This window comes from Balaenoptera borealis (genome assembly GCF_965194805.1).
Source record: "Balaenoptera borealis genome assembly, chromosome: 12".
In the NCBI taxonomy this organism is placed as follows: Eukaryota; Metazoa; Chordata; class Mammalia; order Artiodactyla; family Balaenopteridae; genus Balaenoptera; species Balaenoptera borealis.
Genome location: NC_138869.1, coordinates 88,730,723 through 88,747,452, shown reverse-complemented (window position 1 = coordinate 88,747,452; position 16,730 = coordinate 88,730,723). Strand labels below are relative to the sequence as shown.

The 16,730-nt window shown below is 37.5% G+C and overlaps 1 protein-coding gene across 1 annotated transcript; it reads right to left on the bottom strand.

Annotated features, from left to right (window-relative positions):
• Nucleotides 1-575: 575 nt before the first annotated feature.
• On the bottom strand, nucleotides 576-15,217 carry SLC17A3 (solute carrier family 17 member 3). The gene is given in 14 exon segments (XM_082346444.1): nucleotides 576-676; nucleotides 841-977; nucleotides 1,892-1,982; nucleotides 2,276-2,423; nucleotides 2,515-2,644; nucleotides 2,923-2,925; nucleotides 2,929-2,957; nucleotides 2,960-3,083; nucleotides 3,538-3,656; nucleotides 7,257-7,343; nucleotides 9,816-9,903; nucleotides 9,985-10,218; nucleotides 10,421-10,632; nucleotides 14,438-15,217. Coding segments are annotated over 13 exon segments (1,620 nt in total). The 5' UTR covers nucleotides 14,658-15,217; the 3' UTR covers nucleotides 576-676; nucleotides 841-842.
• Nucleotides 15,218-16,730: the final 1,513 nt, after the last annotated feature.

Genomic DNA, 16,730 nt, shown 5'->3' with positions numbered 1-16,730 from the left:
TGATGGGACATGGGAAGAGAGAAATTACCAGGCTATGTGGAGAGGGCTGTCTGCTAGGAGCTGTGAACTATACAGGAAGGATCAGCCACCTGCAGTCCCCACGAGGAGGGACTTTAGAGATAAATACTCCCTATCCTCACTCTCCTGCCTCCACTGAAAATCCAGCAGAAGGCAGTGGACAAGGAAGTGTAGGATGCAAAGCACACAGGTCAGCCTCCTGGGGCCCGAGCAGGATGCAGGAGAGTGGAGCACACAAAGGGAGGGACACATGGGCAATATCCAGCCCAACAAATATATAAATTAATATTCATTTTCACAAATAGGAGGAATCATTGCCCTAGGGAGGTTACTGCCCTTGATTAAAAGTTTCAAAACATAGTTTCCTGTTTAGAGATTCAAAAACTGTGAATCTAGCCTGCTGGCTCCCATACAGCAGCTCCTCTGAATCCATCGTTAATTCTATGAAGATGACAACTTTGTTCTTGGCTATCATTTTATTTGAATTTTCATTCATCTTATATTTTTCTCAGAATGAAATCTGAGTAAAATAAAGAACTGATCTCAGATTTGAAAAGAGCTACAGCAAAGAAAATTTTTTCTGTTGGTATTTTCATCACTGAAGGCTTCTCGTTTATGAAATAAGGTGCCTAATGACTTTCCGTACAAGGTGGGGTAACTAAGAAGGAAAAATGGCATAGAATTAAAAATTTAATACTCCAACATAAAATAAAAATTAAAAAAAAATTGTAAATCAACTATTCTCCAATATAAAATAAAAATTAAAAAAATTTAAATAGTGCTTCTCTGGTTATAACCATAGATGAAATCATTTTTCTTTACCTTCATAAGCGAGTGAGTTTCCTTTCTTTAGCCCAGTCTTGGACATCTGCTTTTCCAAATATAAGGTAGAGGATCAGTCCTAATGTGTTAATGGCAAATGACAAGGAGAAGACATTCCTCCACCCAAATTCAGGGTCCTGAGGAGACAAAACTTCAAGTAAATATTACCCCTTTCATCCCTTTTTCTATGAAACTCATTAGTAGTTTAGAAGACAACTTTCACCAGTGGGTTTTCATGTAGAAGTTCATTTCCTGAACACAACTTAATAGTTTGGTGGAAAGAATTTCAAAATGGATTCAGAATGTTCTTCATAAAATGGACTTAAGGACCATTACAATTAACCTCCAGAATTGTATTTGTCCTTATTTATCAAAGTGCCATACATTTTCTCTTTTGTGCGAATCATGACTATATATATGCTAATAATATTTCTTCTTGCGGTGCAAGAAGAATCTTGCAGGAAGAAGATTTGGAGCTTTGGAGCTAGACAGGTCTAAGTTAGGAGAATTCCGATTCTACATCCTCTTAGTGGAAAGACATATTCTATCAGATTTTAATCATCAGAAAATGAGGATAATAATGTTTCATTTTCATAATTGGTGGGAGAATCAATAATTAAATGAGATTACTGCATATGAAATACCTGTAATAATACCTGCATGTATCAGGCACTTAAACATATTTGATTTTACTATCTCTTTGCTTTTGCATGGTTATGCAAATGAAAATTTCAAAGTGTTACAGAAGACATGGCAAGTTGCATATATGCATGGATTCATCATCTTCTCACAGGACATCTATGTGGCTGTGTGATTTCAAAGACTGGATATTACCAGTGGATCGCTAGTGAGTGCTTTGGCTTCAGAATAAGTAAAGATTGAGGTCATGAAGGAAATTCTTTTATATTTTTCTTTGCCAAGTTGATCTTCATGACAAAGTTACCCACAATTTAATTTTATTATCCAAAATGTGAAAACATTTTTTTATGCTATTACCTTTATGAATGGATTCAGCAGAGTGTTTTAAGAATCCTTGACAAGAAAACTTTACCTGACTGAGAAGAAATCCACTGACAGTGGGTGCCAGGATAGCAGATATCTGTGCAAACCCCCTCGAGGCTCCCATGAGAAAGCTGGAATGCCTGTGGGTGACAGGAATGTTCCACGCTAGATCCACAGACACTTCAGCCCTGCTTAGCATATGAATCCGTCATATAGTAATTATGTCAAAAAGGACTCTCTCTGTGTATATTCACTGAAAGGTACTGAGACAAATCAACAACACCCTCCTCCCACATACTTGAAAAAATGACCACAGGCTATCAGTGGTCCTTGCCCATGATTTATAATTTCACAAAGTTTGGGGCTCCCGGAAGGCTGCGGGCTAAATCTTTTTCAGAAAATATGAAAATGAGATTGGAAATTATAGTCCTACCTTGGAGCAATATCTAAGGCATTGATATAGATCCCTGGCTGACTAAACAGGCTTAGTCCACAGGAGAGCGTCAGAAGGGTCACTGCTGTGATATAGCTGGAGGCAACGTATGGCAGAACCACAAGGGATGCTGAAGAGGGGAGACTTCCTATGGAACCAGGAACAGACAAATTAACCAAGATACATATTTGGCTGTTGTATGCCTTGTGAATTATCAGAGCTTTTGGTCCTGTTCTTACCTAGAACTGTGGCAATTTTCCTCACTGTAACAAGCCTAAAATTCTTGGTCAGAAGGAAATCTGCCAGGTAACCTCCCAGGATGCCAACGACCCAGGCAAAAATAAAAGGAAGGGTAGAGAGGAAGCCACTCTGCGGGGAAAAACTTGAGTAAACCATCATAATAAAGGCTGTGAGATCACACCTTGTATTGATAAAGCACTAATAATCATACCGACAACTCTGAAATCATACTTTCCTAAGAAAATCAGTAGCCTCTTCCATCATACCCTCAGAAAAGCTACTCACATGACTGTTACATTATCTCTTGGTAATAAAAGATAAATTTTTCTAGATGGGACGATTTGTGAAGGCAGAGTAATTCGAGAGTCATGCAAACAGGAGAAACGGGTGGAGGGAAATATACTCACATCTCAGATATCAACATTGAGCACAGAGCTGATTAAGTTGGTGTGTATACAACCATTACGTTAATTAACCATTGATGGCTGAAACAGCAAAAACACAAGGACCAGAGGGGCAGAGATCTGACCATAGGTTTGATGGGAAGAGGCTGCTTAGAAGAGCTGACCTGAAAACAAATTTATTGATTAGAATAGTAAGATCTGAGACATGCTCACACGTTCTTAGTCACCCTGATAAATCCAGATGCTGATACAAGATCTCTGGAGAAGGTCAGAGTTTTTATGTGCACCTGTTGGGCCAAGGAGGATATGATGTATTCTTTTTTTTAAAGACAGTTGCTTTTTTAAAATTTATTTATTTATTTATTTATTATTTATGGCTGTGTTGGGTCTCCGTCTCTGTGCGAGGGCTTTCTCTAGCTGTGGCAAGTGGGGGCCACTCTTCATCGTGGTGCGCGGGCCTCTCACTATCGCGGCCTCTCTTGTTGCGGAGCACAGGCTCCAGACCCGCAGGCTCAGTAATTGTGGCTCACGGGCCTAGTTGCTCCTCGGCATGTGGGATCCTCCCAGACCAGGGCTCAAACCCGTGTTCCCTTCATTAACAGGCAGATTCTCAACCACTGCGCCACCAGGGAAGCCCATGATGTATTCTTTCTCTGTGATGTTTATCCATGGGTGAGTGACGGGGTCATCGTAAATCAAAACAAACCAGAGAAGGCAGGAGACACAGCCAACACATTCTGCAAGCAGAGGTAAAATTGGTAAACTTTTGTGTGAATTTCTTTTACATTGGGATATTTTCTGATATGGTTCCTGGGAAAAGCTCTTGCTCTTAATATCTTCTTCCCATTTCTCAGAATATTCACATGAATATCACAGCTTTCTAGAACCTATTCCTTTATATTTCTTCATTATTTGTGTGCACAAAAATCACAGACCCTAGGAATGGCACTAAACTTGATATCTCAACCTTTTTAATACTAATAAAGGAAAACTATTTCTCTACTCACAACCCTTCTGACACCAAATGTGTGGGGTTTTCACACTAAGAAATTCTCTAATTCTCTAGAGACACCAACCTGGCATCCTACAGTTTAGCTCAGTTCTGACACTATCTGGCATTAACACAGACCCTACAGAGTAAGGGCTCAGTCACACAGGCTGCCCCCTACTTCAGATACTAATTGCAAGTAGTGAGTCCTCAAATTACCCACACTTCTGTTCAACTTTACTACAAATTCAGAGGTTCCCACAACTCCCTCTTAGTCTGATAATTTGCTGGAACAGCTCACAGAAGTCAGGGAAATATTCATTTATCTTTACTGGTTTATTATAAAAAATATGATAAAGGATACTGATGAACACCCAGATGAAGAGATACATAGGGTGAGGTCTGGAAGGGTCCTGAGTGCAGGAGTTTCTGACCCTGTGGAGTTGGGGATATGCTACCATCCCAGCACGTGGATGTGTTCACCAACCTGTAGGCTCTTAGAACAGTTTAGGGATTTTTATGGAGGTATCATGTCGGCATAATTGATAATTGATCATTAACACAATCTGATGCACCCTCTCCTCCTGGGAGGATGGAGGGTGGGGTTAAAAGTTCCAAGCTTCTAATCACGGCTTGGTCTTTCTGGTGGCCTCTAGCCTGAAGCTATTCAGGAGGCTACCAAGAGTCACCTCATTAGACAAAAGATGTTCCTATAACTCAAGAAATTCCAAGGGATTTAGGAACTCTGCTTAGAGCTCCTATCATCCCCACCACTCACCACGAAATTATAAGAGTTTTAGGAGCTCTGGGTCAGGAACTGGTGGCAGAAACCATACGTATATATTTCTTATTATGTCACAATTAGCCATTCTAATAGGTGTGCAGAGGTAGCTCATTGTTTTTATTTGCATTTCTCTAATGACTAAGGATGTTGAGCTGACCACCTTTTCACATGCTTATTTTCCCTCTCCCTATCCTCTTTAGTGCGGTGTCTTTGCCCATTTTTAAACTGGGTTTTTGTTTTGTTATTGAGTTTTGAGAATTATTTACACACTCTGGATAAAAGTCCTTATTGTATATGTGTTTTGCAAGTATTTTCTCTCCATCTCAGCTTGTCTCTTTATTATTCTAATAATGTCTTTTGGATGAAATCCAATCTATCAGCTTGTTATTTTATGGATCAAGCCTTTGGTGTCATAGCTAAGAAATCTTTGCCTAAATAAAGAACAAAGATTTTCTCATATGTTTTCTTTTAAAAGAATGATAATTTTAGATCTTACAATTACATCCGACATTCATTTTGAGTTTTTGTATAGAGTGCAAGATATGGATCAAAATTCTTTTTCTTTTTTTTTTTTTTGAGCACCATGTGTTAAAAAGACTCTCCTTTCTCCATTGAATTGCTTTTGCATCTTTGTCAAAAATCAGTTTATCATTTATGTGTAAGTCTATTTATGACTGTATTCTGTTTCGCTGATCTGTTTATCTCTATGCCAATACCACAATGTCTTGATGACTGTAATTTTATAATATACCTTGACATCAGACTGTGTTAGTCTTACAACTTTGTCATTAATTTCCAAAATTGGCTATTCTAGGATCTTTTTATTTTCATGGTAATTTAGTTTTCAGTGCATGTTTCACATCTTTTGTCAGATTTAGCACTGTTACATATTTTTTGATGCTATTGAAAATGGTACTGTTCTGTTTAATTTAAATTTCTGATTCTTTCAACTTTTGTATGTCTAAAAATGTCCTTATTTTGCCTTTGTTTTTGAAAAGTTTTTCTTTGTCTCTAGAATTCTATGTTAACAGATTTTTTTTGCTTTTTTCTTGCAGTATTTGAAAGATGTTGTTCCATTGCCTTCTTGCTTTTATTGCTTCTGATGGGAAAGCTGCAGTCATCATATCTTTGTTCTTCTCTCTCTGTTTTTAAACTTTGGCTGCTTTTAAGATTTCATCTTTATCACTGGTTTTGAGCCATTTTATTATGGTATAACTTGGTACAGATTTCTTCATATTTCCTGTGCTTGAGATTCATTGACTTTTTTGGATCTGTGAGTTTATAGTTTCCAACAAACTTGGAAAACTTTCAGCCATCATTTCTTCAAAGGTTTCTTTCTGTTCCCCCATCCCACTCCTCTCCTTTGGGCACTACACACCTTACTTATGTTCTCATTTTATTATTACTTTTTTCTTTGTCTATATCATTCTGGATGGTTTCTATTGCTACTTTTAAGTTCATTAATCTTTTCTTCTGTTGTATCATCTGTCATTAATTCAATCCTTATATTGTAGTTTTTATCTCTAGAAGTTTGATTTAGGGTCTTTAAAAATATAGTTTGCATGTTTCTACTTAAATTTTGAACAAATAAAGTTATGTTATAGTTATAGTAACTATTCTTGTGTGCTAGTTCTAACATTTGTGTCAGTTCTGGGTTGGTTTTGATTGATTGATTATTCTCCTTATTATGGATTGTGTTTTCCTGCCTTTGTCCATACCTGGTAACTTATGCTTTGAGCCAGACATTACGAATTATATATTGTTGGGTACTGAATATTTTTGTATTCCTATAAATATTTTTGAGCTTTGTTTTGGGGTACAGTTAAATTACATGGAAACACTGACCCTTTGGGTCTGGTCATCATCATTTGTTAGAGGGATCCACAATAGTGTGTCCTCTAGAGCTAATTATTTCTCACTATTGAGGAAAGACATTTATCAGTATTCTGCCCAATGGCCCAAGAATTATACATTTTTTCATTCTGTCTTGTGGAAACAGGCACTATCCCTGATTCTCTTTAAGTACTGGACACTATTCTTTAATTTTTTCCAATGATTTCCGGCACCCCCCCCTCCCCACCGGCCTCAGTTGATGTCTCCACACAGGTATTCTAATCAGTGCTCTGCTGAGTATCAAGGGGGACTCTGCAGACAGCCAGGGTTTTCTCTGGGTACAGTTGTCTCCTGTTAGGCACTCTTTCCTGTGAGCTCTACCTGCCTTACTTTCTCAGGGCTCTTACCTCCATCTCCTCAACTCTGATTCTTCTGTCTCTCACAAACCACCGCTCTGCAAGTCTGTCCCCTACTGCCTGCTAGGGCAGCAGATTTTGCCCAATCACTTTGTGTTAATAATGCATCATGGCAGGTTAACAGCATCATAGGCAGGAGGACTTCCAAATCCTTTGATGGTATAAGTTAATTCTTCCCTACTATTATATGAAGACATTTTCTTTTACTAGGATCTTTCTGTCTCGATTCATTTCCTCCAGAAAAGTACACACAGATAGATACTCAGAAGAATCTCCCTGAATATGAAAACCTAGGAGTGGGGAGACAGCAGCTTACCAAAGATATAGAAGACAAAAGGCCACCCGAGGGCTTGACTGATGATGCCACCCAGGAGGATGGCAATGCAGCTTCCCGGCATCAATCCTGCAAAGAGAGAATAAGCTGTGGGGCTCTGGACTGCCACCTGATAGATGCCTATAGAATGACAGATGACATGTTACAGAGCAGTATCACCAAAAAGAGATAAGCATAGTAGAATATATGAACTTCAAACTTGTGATTGAGTTCATATGTTCTCCTGAGGACCCATTTTTCTGGCAGTTCCCTAGTAACATTGCAGATGACAACCATGCTTCCTTTTATGCTATTTTAATTTTTAATTACACAATTCATATAACATATGTTATTGTAGAAGTAAATTACTGCAAAGAACCAAGGTTCCCCTCACATGCCCCCCAATCCATCCCCACTCGAATGTTAACCAACAGCTACAATTTATTATATGATGTATAATTGCATTCATTTTCCTCTCTGCACACATACATAATGTATATCTATACATACATGTATCTCTTGGTAAATGCATTTATGTAATATGTAGACAGAAAGATAGATTTGTCTATTAATGTGTTAATAACACTGTTTTAATTTGCATGGCTTTACCGAGTATTCTCATATATAGTGAAGCACATTTCCCTTTACAACTTCTTCAAAACTAGATTATTATGCTTTTTTTTTATTTTCCAGATGAACATTAACATCAACTTGTCAACTTTTATATATATGTATGTGAGTTATTATTAATTTTAAATAAGCAGGACCATAATGTACCTATTGTCCTGTGACATTTATTTTTTATTTAACAATTGGTCTTGTAAATATTTCCATGTCACTGTAGATTCTACCTAGTTGTTATTTATGAACATAAACTTAATTATCACTTCTGAACTTAAACATAATTTATTTCTGTACAGTAAAATATCAGAAGTAGGCTTGCTAAACCAAAGACTGTGCATTTTTTGACAGAACTGCTGAAGTATCCTGCTAAAAGTCCATACTAAATTAAACTGACAACAAAGATTGTTTTCCTCATCTCTTGACAACATTGGACATCCTCAAAGCTCCTAAATAGTTTTCCAAATATGAATGCAAAACAGTATATCATTTTTTCTTTTTATAATGAAGTTGAACATTTTTTTCATTTTTATTTCTTTTGTGAACTGTTCATAATCTTTTTTTTGTTTCTTTCACTTGTTTAACTTTGTCTTAATTTATAGAATCTTTATGTGTTGTGAATAATAACCCTCTGTCTGCATTGCTGGCTGCAATTCTATTCTCCCAATTTAAACTTTGTTTATGGTGTCTTTTGTAATCTAACAGTTGTGAGTTTTCATGGGGTCAGATATGTAAGTTTCCTCTGTAATGACTTCTAGATTTACTCCTTTGCTTAAAAGGGCTTTCCTGACCTCACAGTTTAAAAAAAAAAAATCAGACCAGGGCTTGGACCTGTGTCCTCTGCATTGGCAGGTGGATTCTTAACCACTGTGCCACCAGGGAAGTCCCAGCAACAACTGTTTTTTATAGCAGTATGTTCTTTTAAAATGAATATCATCTACACATATTCCCGTGGATCTCTCTGATGTTATTTGTTAATTATTTAAAATCTTCTTTCAATTCCTTTATTAATTTCTTTTTCATTTGGGTTAGTTCTTGCAGTTTTTGAGTTTGGTTTCTCTCTTTCATGCTCTTGATTTCCTTCAAATGTTTGAGGATTTGGGAAAGCCAATCCTTATTTATATTTGAGGATATCCCTTAGTCAGCTGTGATAACCAAAGTGAGTTTCCTTAGTCCAAACTGGAGCCTTCATTCCCCTATCAGTGGATATGAGCTCTGATGACAAAGACTAATCCTCCAGGGTTGTGAAGTGCTCTAGAGAGGCATAAGGTCAGGCAGAGTGTGTATGTGTGTGCACGTGACTCGTTTTCTGGAATTGAAGAATCCCTGGCTCTCCTACCCTTCTTTTCTTACCCAGCACCCATACTTTGGCAATTTCCAGTTTGTTAGCCCTACTCTTTCCATTTTTCATTTTGACTCAATGTAACTGAAGCTTTCTTCCTCCAGAATATTCATTCCAGGTACACTGTCCAGACAGATCATTATCAGAAAGCAGTTCTCAGGACAACTGAGAGCAATTCCAAAGAAGGTTAAGTTGGGTTCATGCCTCACACTGAACACTAGTATAAACTCCAATATGTCAAAAATTTAAATATAAAAAATGAAATCATACATATTCGATAAAAGCCATGGTTGGATGCTTTTGTAACATTTCTAACTATGACTCAAATCCAGAAACTGTAAAAGAAAAGAATGATCAATTTGACTACATAAAAATGTATTTTTTAAAAATGGCAAAAGGCATTATAAGCAAAGTCAAATCACAAATGACAACCTGGGGAAAATAACTAAAAGTCATGTCACAAAGGACCCATCCCCCTAGTTTATAAATACTTGATTGACATTGAGCAGAAGACAAAGAACCCTGCAATAAAAAAAGTCGAAGAACTCAGTGAAAGAATGTTGGATTGTAGTGGACTTATTTCCGTTTTATGTTTTTACCTGAGAAAGCAATGCTGCAGCGTCGGCTTCGTTCATGTGGAGGACTCCATCTTTCCCAGAGTGCAAACTGACCCCCATAGCGTAACCCCTGAAATAAAAATAGAGTTCTTGATATGTGGTCCCATAGAGAAATTCATATCCAGCGCATATTTATAAAATATCTGGGTACCAGGCTCACGCCCTGAAGTATTCGAGTTGCAATGAGGAAACCTAGTCCAAGGTCAGCTGCCAGAGGGGTGAAGAGAACGAGAAATGAGGATCCAAACAGAGCAGCACCAACCACTCGCTTTGTTCCTACTCCTCCAGCCAGGTATCCACTGGGAGCCAGTGTCAGGATCATGCCATAGGTGATAGAACTAAAGATGATGCCCTGGATTTGAGGGCTCCAATCATACACAGGGGCCTTAAAGAAACAGAGAATGCTTTGGTAAGCCATTTACAGGAAGGCTGTTGCATAACTTAGAAGCCTCTTTAGATCTTCCACTTGCTTTCAAATCACTATTTCCTCAATTAAAACTTATTAACATATAAACTCTAGAAAAAATAAATATCCAAACAAACAAATAGCAAAAACAAGAACACAACTTAAATCTTGCATTGCTTACCCCCACAGGAAGACTTTTTGGGGAATTATTTGGGTCATCAAATGAGTCAACAGGCAGCCCCTCAGTGGAGCTGTTAAAGTGGGACTGATGGTTTGTGCTGTTGGCCACGGTTACCATGGTGATGTTCATGATAACATTTTGTGCCATTATTATGAAGTTGCAGAGATGTGTGATGAAGGCTATTCCATAGCGAGTGGAACATAAGCTTGGAGCTGGAAATATTATGGCATTATATTAGTGCTTTCTTTATTGAACCATCATTTATTTTTCACAAGTTATAATACAGAAAGGTATCACCTGATGATTTAAATGGCACTTCTATCGTCTTTGGGAAAGAAAGATTACAAAAGCAGAAAATGACTGAGTTGAGTCAAAGGGTGTTTTATACCACAGCTTTATAGACCCTGACTTGCTCTGGGGTGTTCTGTTCTTCCTGCAATTTTGTCTCTCCCATTCCTAGGTTATTGTATTCTATGGTTGATGAAATTACTCATATTTAAATATATATAGATATGGATATATAGAATATATATATTACAAGTAAATATATACATATAAATGAAATATGCATAGTATACATATTTAAATTATATAATTTATACTATATGTACTATATTATATACATATATAATGTAAATTTTAAACATTGAAGGAGTTGTTCATTGGTGTAGATTTGTTATTCTTCTCATATGTCTCAGTCAGTGTGGGCAAACTTTCATTTAAATTTTGAAATTAAACCTCTAGAAAGATTTTCTCATTAGAGAAAAATTGACACTGACAAACTATGAAAAAATATAGTGAAAGTGATAAAATAACAGAAAAAGAAACGAGCACAAAATTAAAATAATCTGTTTTTGTACTTCCAGGAAAGATGGCTGTTGCCAGGAAGAAACTATTGCAACAATCCAGAAAAGAACTGAAGAACTGTGAACTAGGGTGGTAGCAGTAGAGGAACTAAGATGTGATAAGATCCTAGATAGATTGCAGTAGGGGAATAACTGAATCTTGGTTTCAATTTTACAGATTGGTGAGGGAAGGGCATTGGAGAGTTTCTTGTCCTAAACAGCTGGAAGAATGGAGTTGCTGTTCAATGAGGAAGAGAGTTCTGCAGAAAAAGCAGGGGCAGTGGGGGTGATAAAGAGCTTATTAAAAAGCACCCAAGAGATGTTGAGAATGTGGTTGCATATAAAACTCTAGAGTTTAGAAGAGAGGTAGAGGCTGAGGCAAAACACTGGGAGTTAATAACCTTCAAGATGATACTTGAAGCCATGGTATTTAGGGAATGAGAATAAATAGGGAAGATAACCAAGGACTGACTCTAGGGCTCTCCAGTGCTTAGAGGTTGGATAAATGGGAAGAAACTGGCAATGGAAACTGAAAAGGAATGGTCAGTGGGGTAGGAAGAAAACCAGGAAAGTGTGGTGTCCTGGAAGCCACGGGGAAAAGGGCTACAGGGAGGAGGGAGTCAGTAGGTGTGTCAGATGTTTCTGATAGGTTATGTAACATGATGACTGAGAATTAACTCATTTAATCCTCACAATAATCCTATGAAGCAGCTACTACTACTATTCCAATTTTACAGGTGCAGAGCGGTCAGCTAATAGTATAGCTCAAGTGTCTCTGCTCTTAACCACTGCACTGCATGTGTGTGGTGGCTTTTATTTTGTCCCAGATGATTCCATGAGAATACCTTTGCCACAACCCAAGTGCACTCATCTATGGGGTTTGTATGGCTGTATGGTGTAGGAGAGGAGAACAACATCATGCATCATCAAGAAGTCTTCAAAACTTCAAGAAAAGAGGTGCCTTGAGGTTTACAAAAGAGCCTTTCCCTCAAGACCATACTCTCTTCTCCTTAAGTAGAACACAAATCTTGTAGTGAATGTAGTGGGGAAGGAAGAATTTGGAAGAAACTGGTAAGTGTACTGTAATTAGAGCGAGGAGCTAAAAAATAATATCTTTGTAAAGGTCTTCCTTTCTTTTTCAGGGCTGGGTGATGACTTCCTATGTCAATCAAATCAACTAATAATTTATCAGTTATTTGGCCTCTGATCTCCCCAACTTGCTTTGGGATCCTAGAGGCCAAAGGCTACAGAAAGCGAGTATCAGCAAACCAGGAGACTAATGGCTCACAAATGGGTGGGGTGAACACCTGCCTCATGAGATTGCTGAAAGATCCACTAGAGGCTGTATTTAAACGGCTTAGTCTGGTGCTTGCTGCATATTAAGCGTTCCCTACAGGCTACTACGTGTGTCCTTAAAAGTTATTTGTGGGCTTCCCTGGTGGCGCAGTGGTTGGGAGTCTGCCTGCCAATGCAGGGGACGCGGGTTCGAGCCCTGGTCTGGGAGGATCCCGCGTGCTGCGGAGCGGCTGGGCTCGTGAGCCACGGCTACTGAGCCTGCGCGTCTGGAGCCTGTGTTCCGCGGCGGGAGAGGCCGCGATAGTGAGAGGCCCGCGCACCGTGGTGGGGAGTGGCCCGCGCACCGTGGTGGGGAGTGGCCCCTGCTTGCCGCGGCTGGAGAAAGCCCTCGCACAGAGACGAAGACCCAACACAGCCAAAAAAAAAAAAAAAAAAAGTTATTTGTTTCCCGTGTCTAGTTAAGATATATGAAAAATAATGTTGGTACATCTCATGTCTTAAAATTTAAAAACTCAATATATAACATAATAATACTGCCTTTTGTCAAATCAAAGTTGTCATTGATTTAAAATGCATCATTTTTTGCTCTACTAAAAATCAATTGATCAACTAATCAACAAATCAAACTTAATGGATCCAAAACTAAACTCCTAAGTTCCCCCTCCCAATCTTGCTCCACCCGAATTCCTTCCCAACTCAGGTGATAGAAATTCCATCCTTCCAAACACTTTGCAATTTATCCTTGATTTCTTTCTTTCACAGCCTACATCCAATCTATCTAGAACATACTGCTTTCTTTACATTCAAAATATATGTAGAATTCAACCACTTCGGCCACTGCTATCTTTTTGTTTAAAGCCTCTTCCATGTGGTTCTAGCTACCAACATCTCTTGCCTAGATTTTTGCAATAGCCTTCAACTTGACTTCCTGCTTCCAGTCTACTCTCATTACAGCATTTGGAGTGCTCTAGTCATACCATAAATTTGATCACGCCATTTTCTGCTCAAAATTCTCTATGTGGCCACACTTTTTTTCAGATTAAAAACTAAGGTCTTTATAGTGGCCAATGGAAATGAAGTATTTATAAACATTGTTTAAAATTTTTATTTTTCTTAGGAAAAAGCCCTGAGGAAGTAATAATTCGAACTGTAGACAAGTGTTATGTTACAGGATATCATGAGATATATATATATAGATAGATAGATTATAGATAACATATACAATATATCTATATAACTATATCTATCAATTAATCTATCTGTATGATAGGTAAGCAAAACCCCCCAAAACTCCACAACTTAAATATCCAACCACAGGGATTTTTCAGGTAAATAATACTTTATCTATTGGATATATTGGAATAATAATATGTATCCTTTAAGAATAATGATTGTATTATAAAGCAAATTGAAAACTATGTGTGGTCTAAAACATAGAACATAATATATACAGCACAGAACTATATAAAATATACATGTAAAGGAAGGCAATAAAAACAAATTACAGTGGTTACATTAAGCTTAGTAACATCTTTTTTCATATCTTGATTTTTTGAGGTTTCTGTAAATAACTTTTTGTACTTTACTTAATTAAGCAATACAATTATGCTTACAATATTACATGCAATAACAAGCAGAATACACAATACTATGTGTAGACGATTTGGTAGCATTTATCAAGAACGCAAGTGCATATGGACTAAGATTAGGAGGTAATCATCAAAAATAAAATACTTTTTTAGAAATGTACATTAATAGTACTTGATTTTTAAAAACAATTAAACACCTTAAAAGACATGAATTCATTTCTTTGTATTACGATATTGTAAAAATCCACCATAAAATCCTAAAACCACATAGTCGAGGTTGAGTTTACCTTTCCCAGGACTGAGCTTCTCATCCCCTTGTACATCTTGGGAGTACTTCCCTCCCATGGGACTCAATTCTGTCATGGTGGCCATTGCGTTCTTCTCTCCTGATGACTGTTTTTCACCTACAGGGTGATATGTTATCCAAGGTGTCAGCCACGAGAAATGAGACTTCTTTGAAACATTAAAAAAGTGGGCAACAGGCAAACAGAAGCTGGGCCATTCCATCTGGATGGGGTATAAGGAGGATCCTTACCTACTCTTGGCTCAATACAACAGGTGTACTGTGCCTAAGGCGTGGAACTGTTTATTATATAGGACCTGGAGTACTCACTGTTTGCCAATTTAAGAGCGCTGGATTTGGAGCTAGGCATTTCTAAGTTCAATCCAGGCTTGTGATTTACCTAATGTGCTGAGTGCTACCAGGAGCAAATTTGTGTGTTTCAGTTTCCCATCTGCTGTTAACAAGAACAATGACAACAACAGCGCGGCAGCGGCACCTTCATCAAGGATCTGTAAGGATTCAATAGACTGCACGTGCCTGGTGCTTGGCAAGTGGTTGCTATGTGGTTTATTGCCATCATTGTTGGATCTACTACAGATGTGGGTCACCTCGGAGCTGTGTCCTTCTGGCATCCTCTACTGCACCTGAGAACCTGGCTTCTGGTACCCCTGATGACTCCCACACTGCTTCCCCATTTGACCCACTGTGAGTGTCACTAACATGTGTCATCAATAATTGGAGACCAAATTTGTATAATGAGATGATACAATTTTTAATTGGATAAATTTGATTGGATAAATTTGACATGTAATGTTGTGTAAATTTAAGATGTACATCTCGTGTTACTTTGATACATTTATATATTGTAAAATGGTTGCCGTTGTGATGATATTTATCACATTATATGCTTAGTACAATATTATTGCCTATGTTCAATAAACTGTACATTAAATCTCTATGGCTATTTTAGTACTTGGTACAAATTTGTACCCTTAAATACCATCAATGTTACTCCCTACCCTACATCCCCTGGTAACCACTGTTTTACTCTCTGTGGTTTTTTTACATGTTTGATTTTAAAGATTCCACGTATAAGTGATATCATACTGTATTTGTCTGTCTCTGTCTGGCTTATCTGATTCAGCATAATGTGCTCAGTATCCATCCATGCTGTTGCAAAAGGCAGGATGTCCTTTTTCCTCATAGCTGAATAATATGCCATTGTGTATATACCACAAGATGATACAATTCTAATCCTGATCATTTTTGGCCACAAGTTGATGATATGTCTACAGAGTTACAGAAAAAACTAACACAGATCTTGACCTTTCTGCTTATAAGAGAAGTAAAAAAATCTTTCCTACATACAATATTAAGATCTTTAATACCCAAGGGGATTTTTGTATGGTACTGTGTATAGAATTACAATATTTGTGCTATGTTTAGTGCTCAATTTATTAAATGTTAAACCTCTTAAAGGAAAAGTTTCAAAACATGTAACTATTTATGCCACTAATAAATCAAAGTTGTTGGTTCAATAAGTAATATCCTCTTAAACATTTAAACACTGGCACTTAACTAGACCTGGTCTAAAACCAGTGTTGCAAACTAAGGCATGGCTTCTTAGCATTTATAAAAATTAAAAGTTTCATTAGTGCAGTAAAAGTTTCATTACTGCACGTGCCATAGGCTGCCCCCTTAGGATATAAAGTTAGACCCTCTCTGGTGGCACACGGCCAGCAATGTTGCGTCTCTTTCTCACTTTGTGAGAGTGTGGGGTTACCAGGGTTGATTGGTCTTTCCTGTTCCTGATCCCACTTTCCCTCAACTGCTTGCCCTACTTCCAGGACACAAATCCAACCATTCTTTGTATAAATGAACTTTGTAAGAAGACATATGTACATTAAAAAATGGAGCACACTTCTGTCTATTCCCCTCTACATATTGAAATTTTACTTTTAAAACATCCCTAATAATGCTATCCTTCTTTGTGTTATAACTATTATATGAGCATTTCTTATATTAATACCTTCATTTTAGAGAGTTATTATGGAATCATGGTTTTAAAACGATTCCATTTCAATGTAATTCTATTTTCTTTTCATGTTATAATTATCCTACTTGGGTGCAGGTCAAGTTCAGAGTGTGGCCTTTAGATGTCTCCTCTCTGTTTTTATTCATTGTTTTTCTTAAACAGCTTCATTGAGGTATAACTGACAATGAACTATGCTTATTTAAAGTGTACAATTCTGTAAGTTTTGAAGGATGTATACCCATGAGACAATCAATGCAATCAA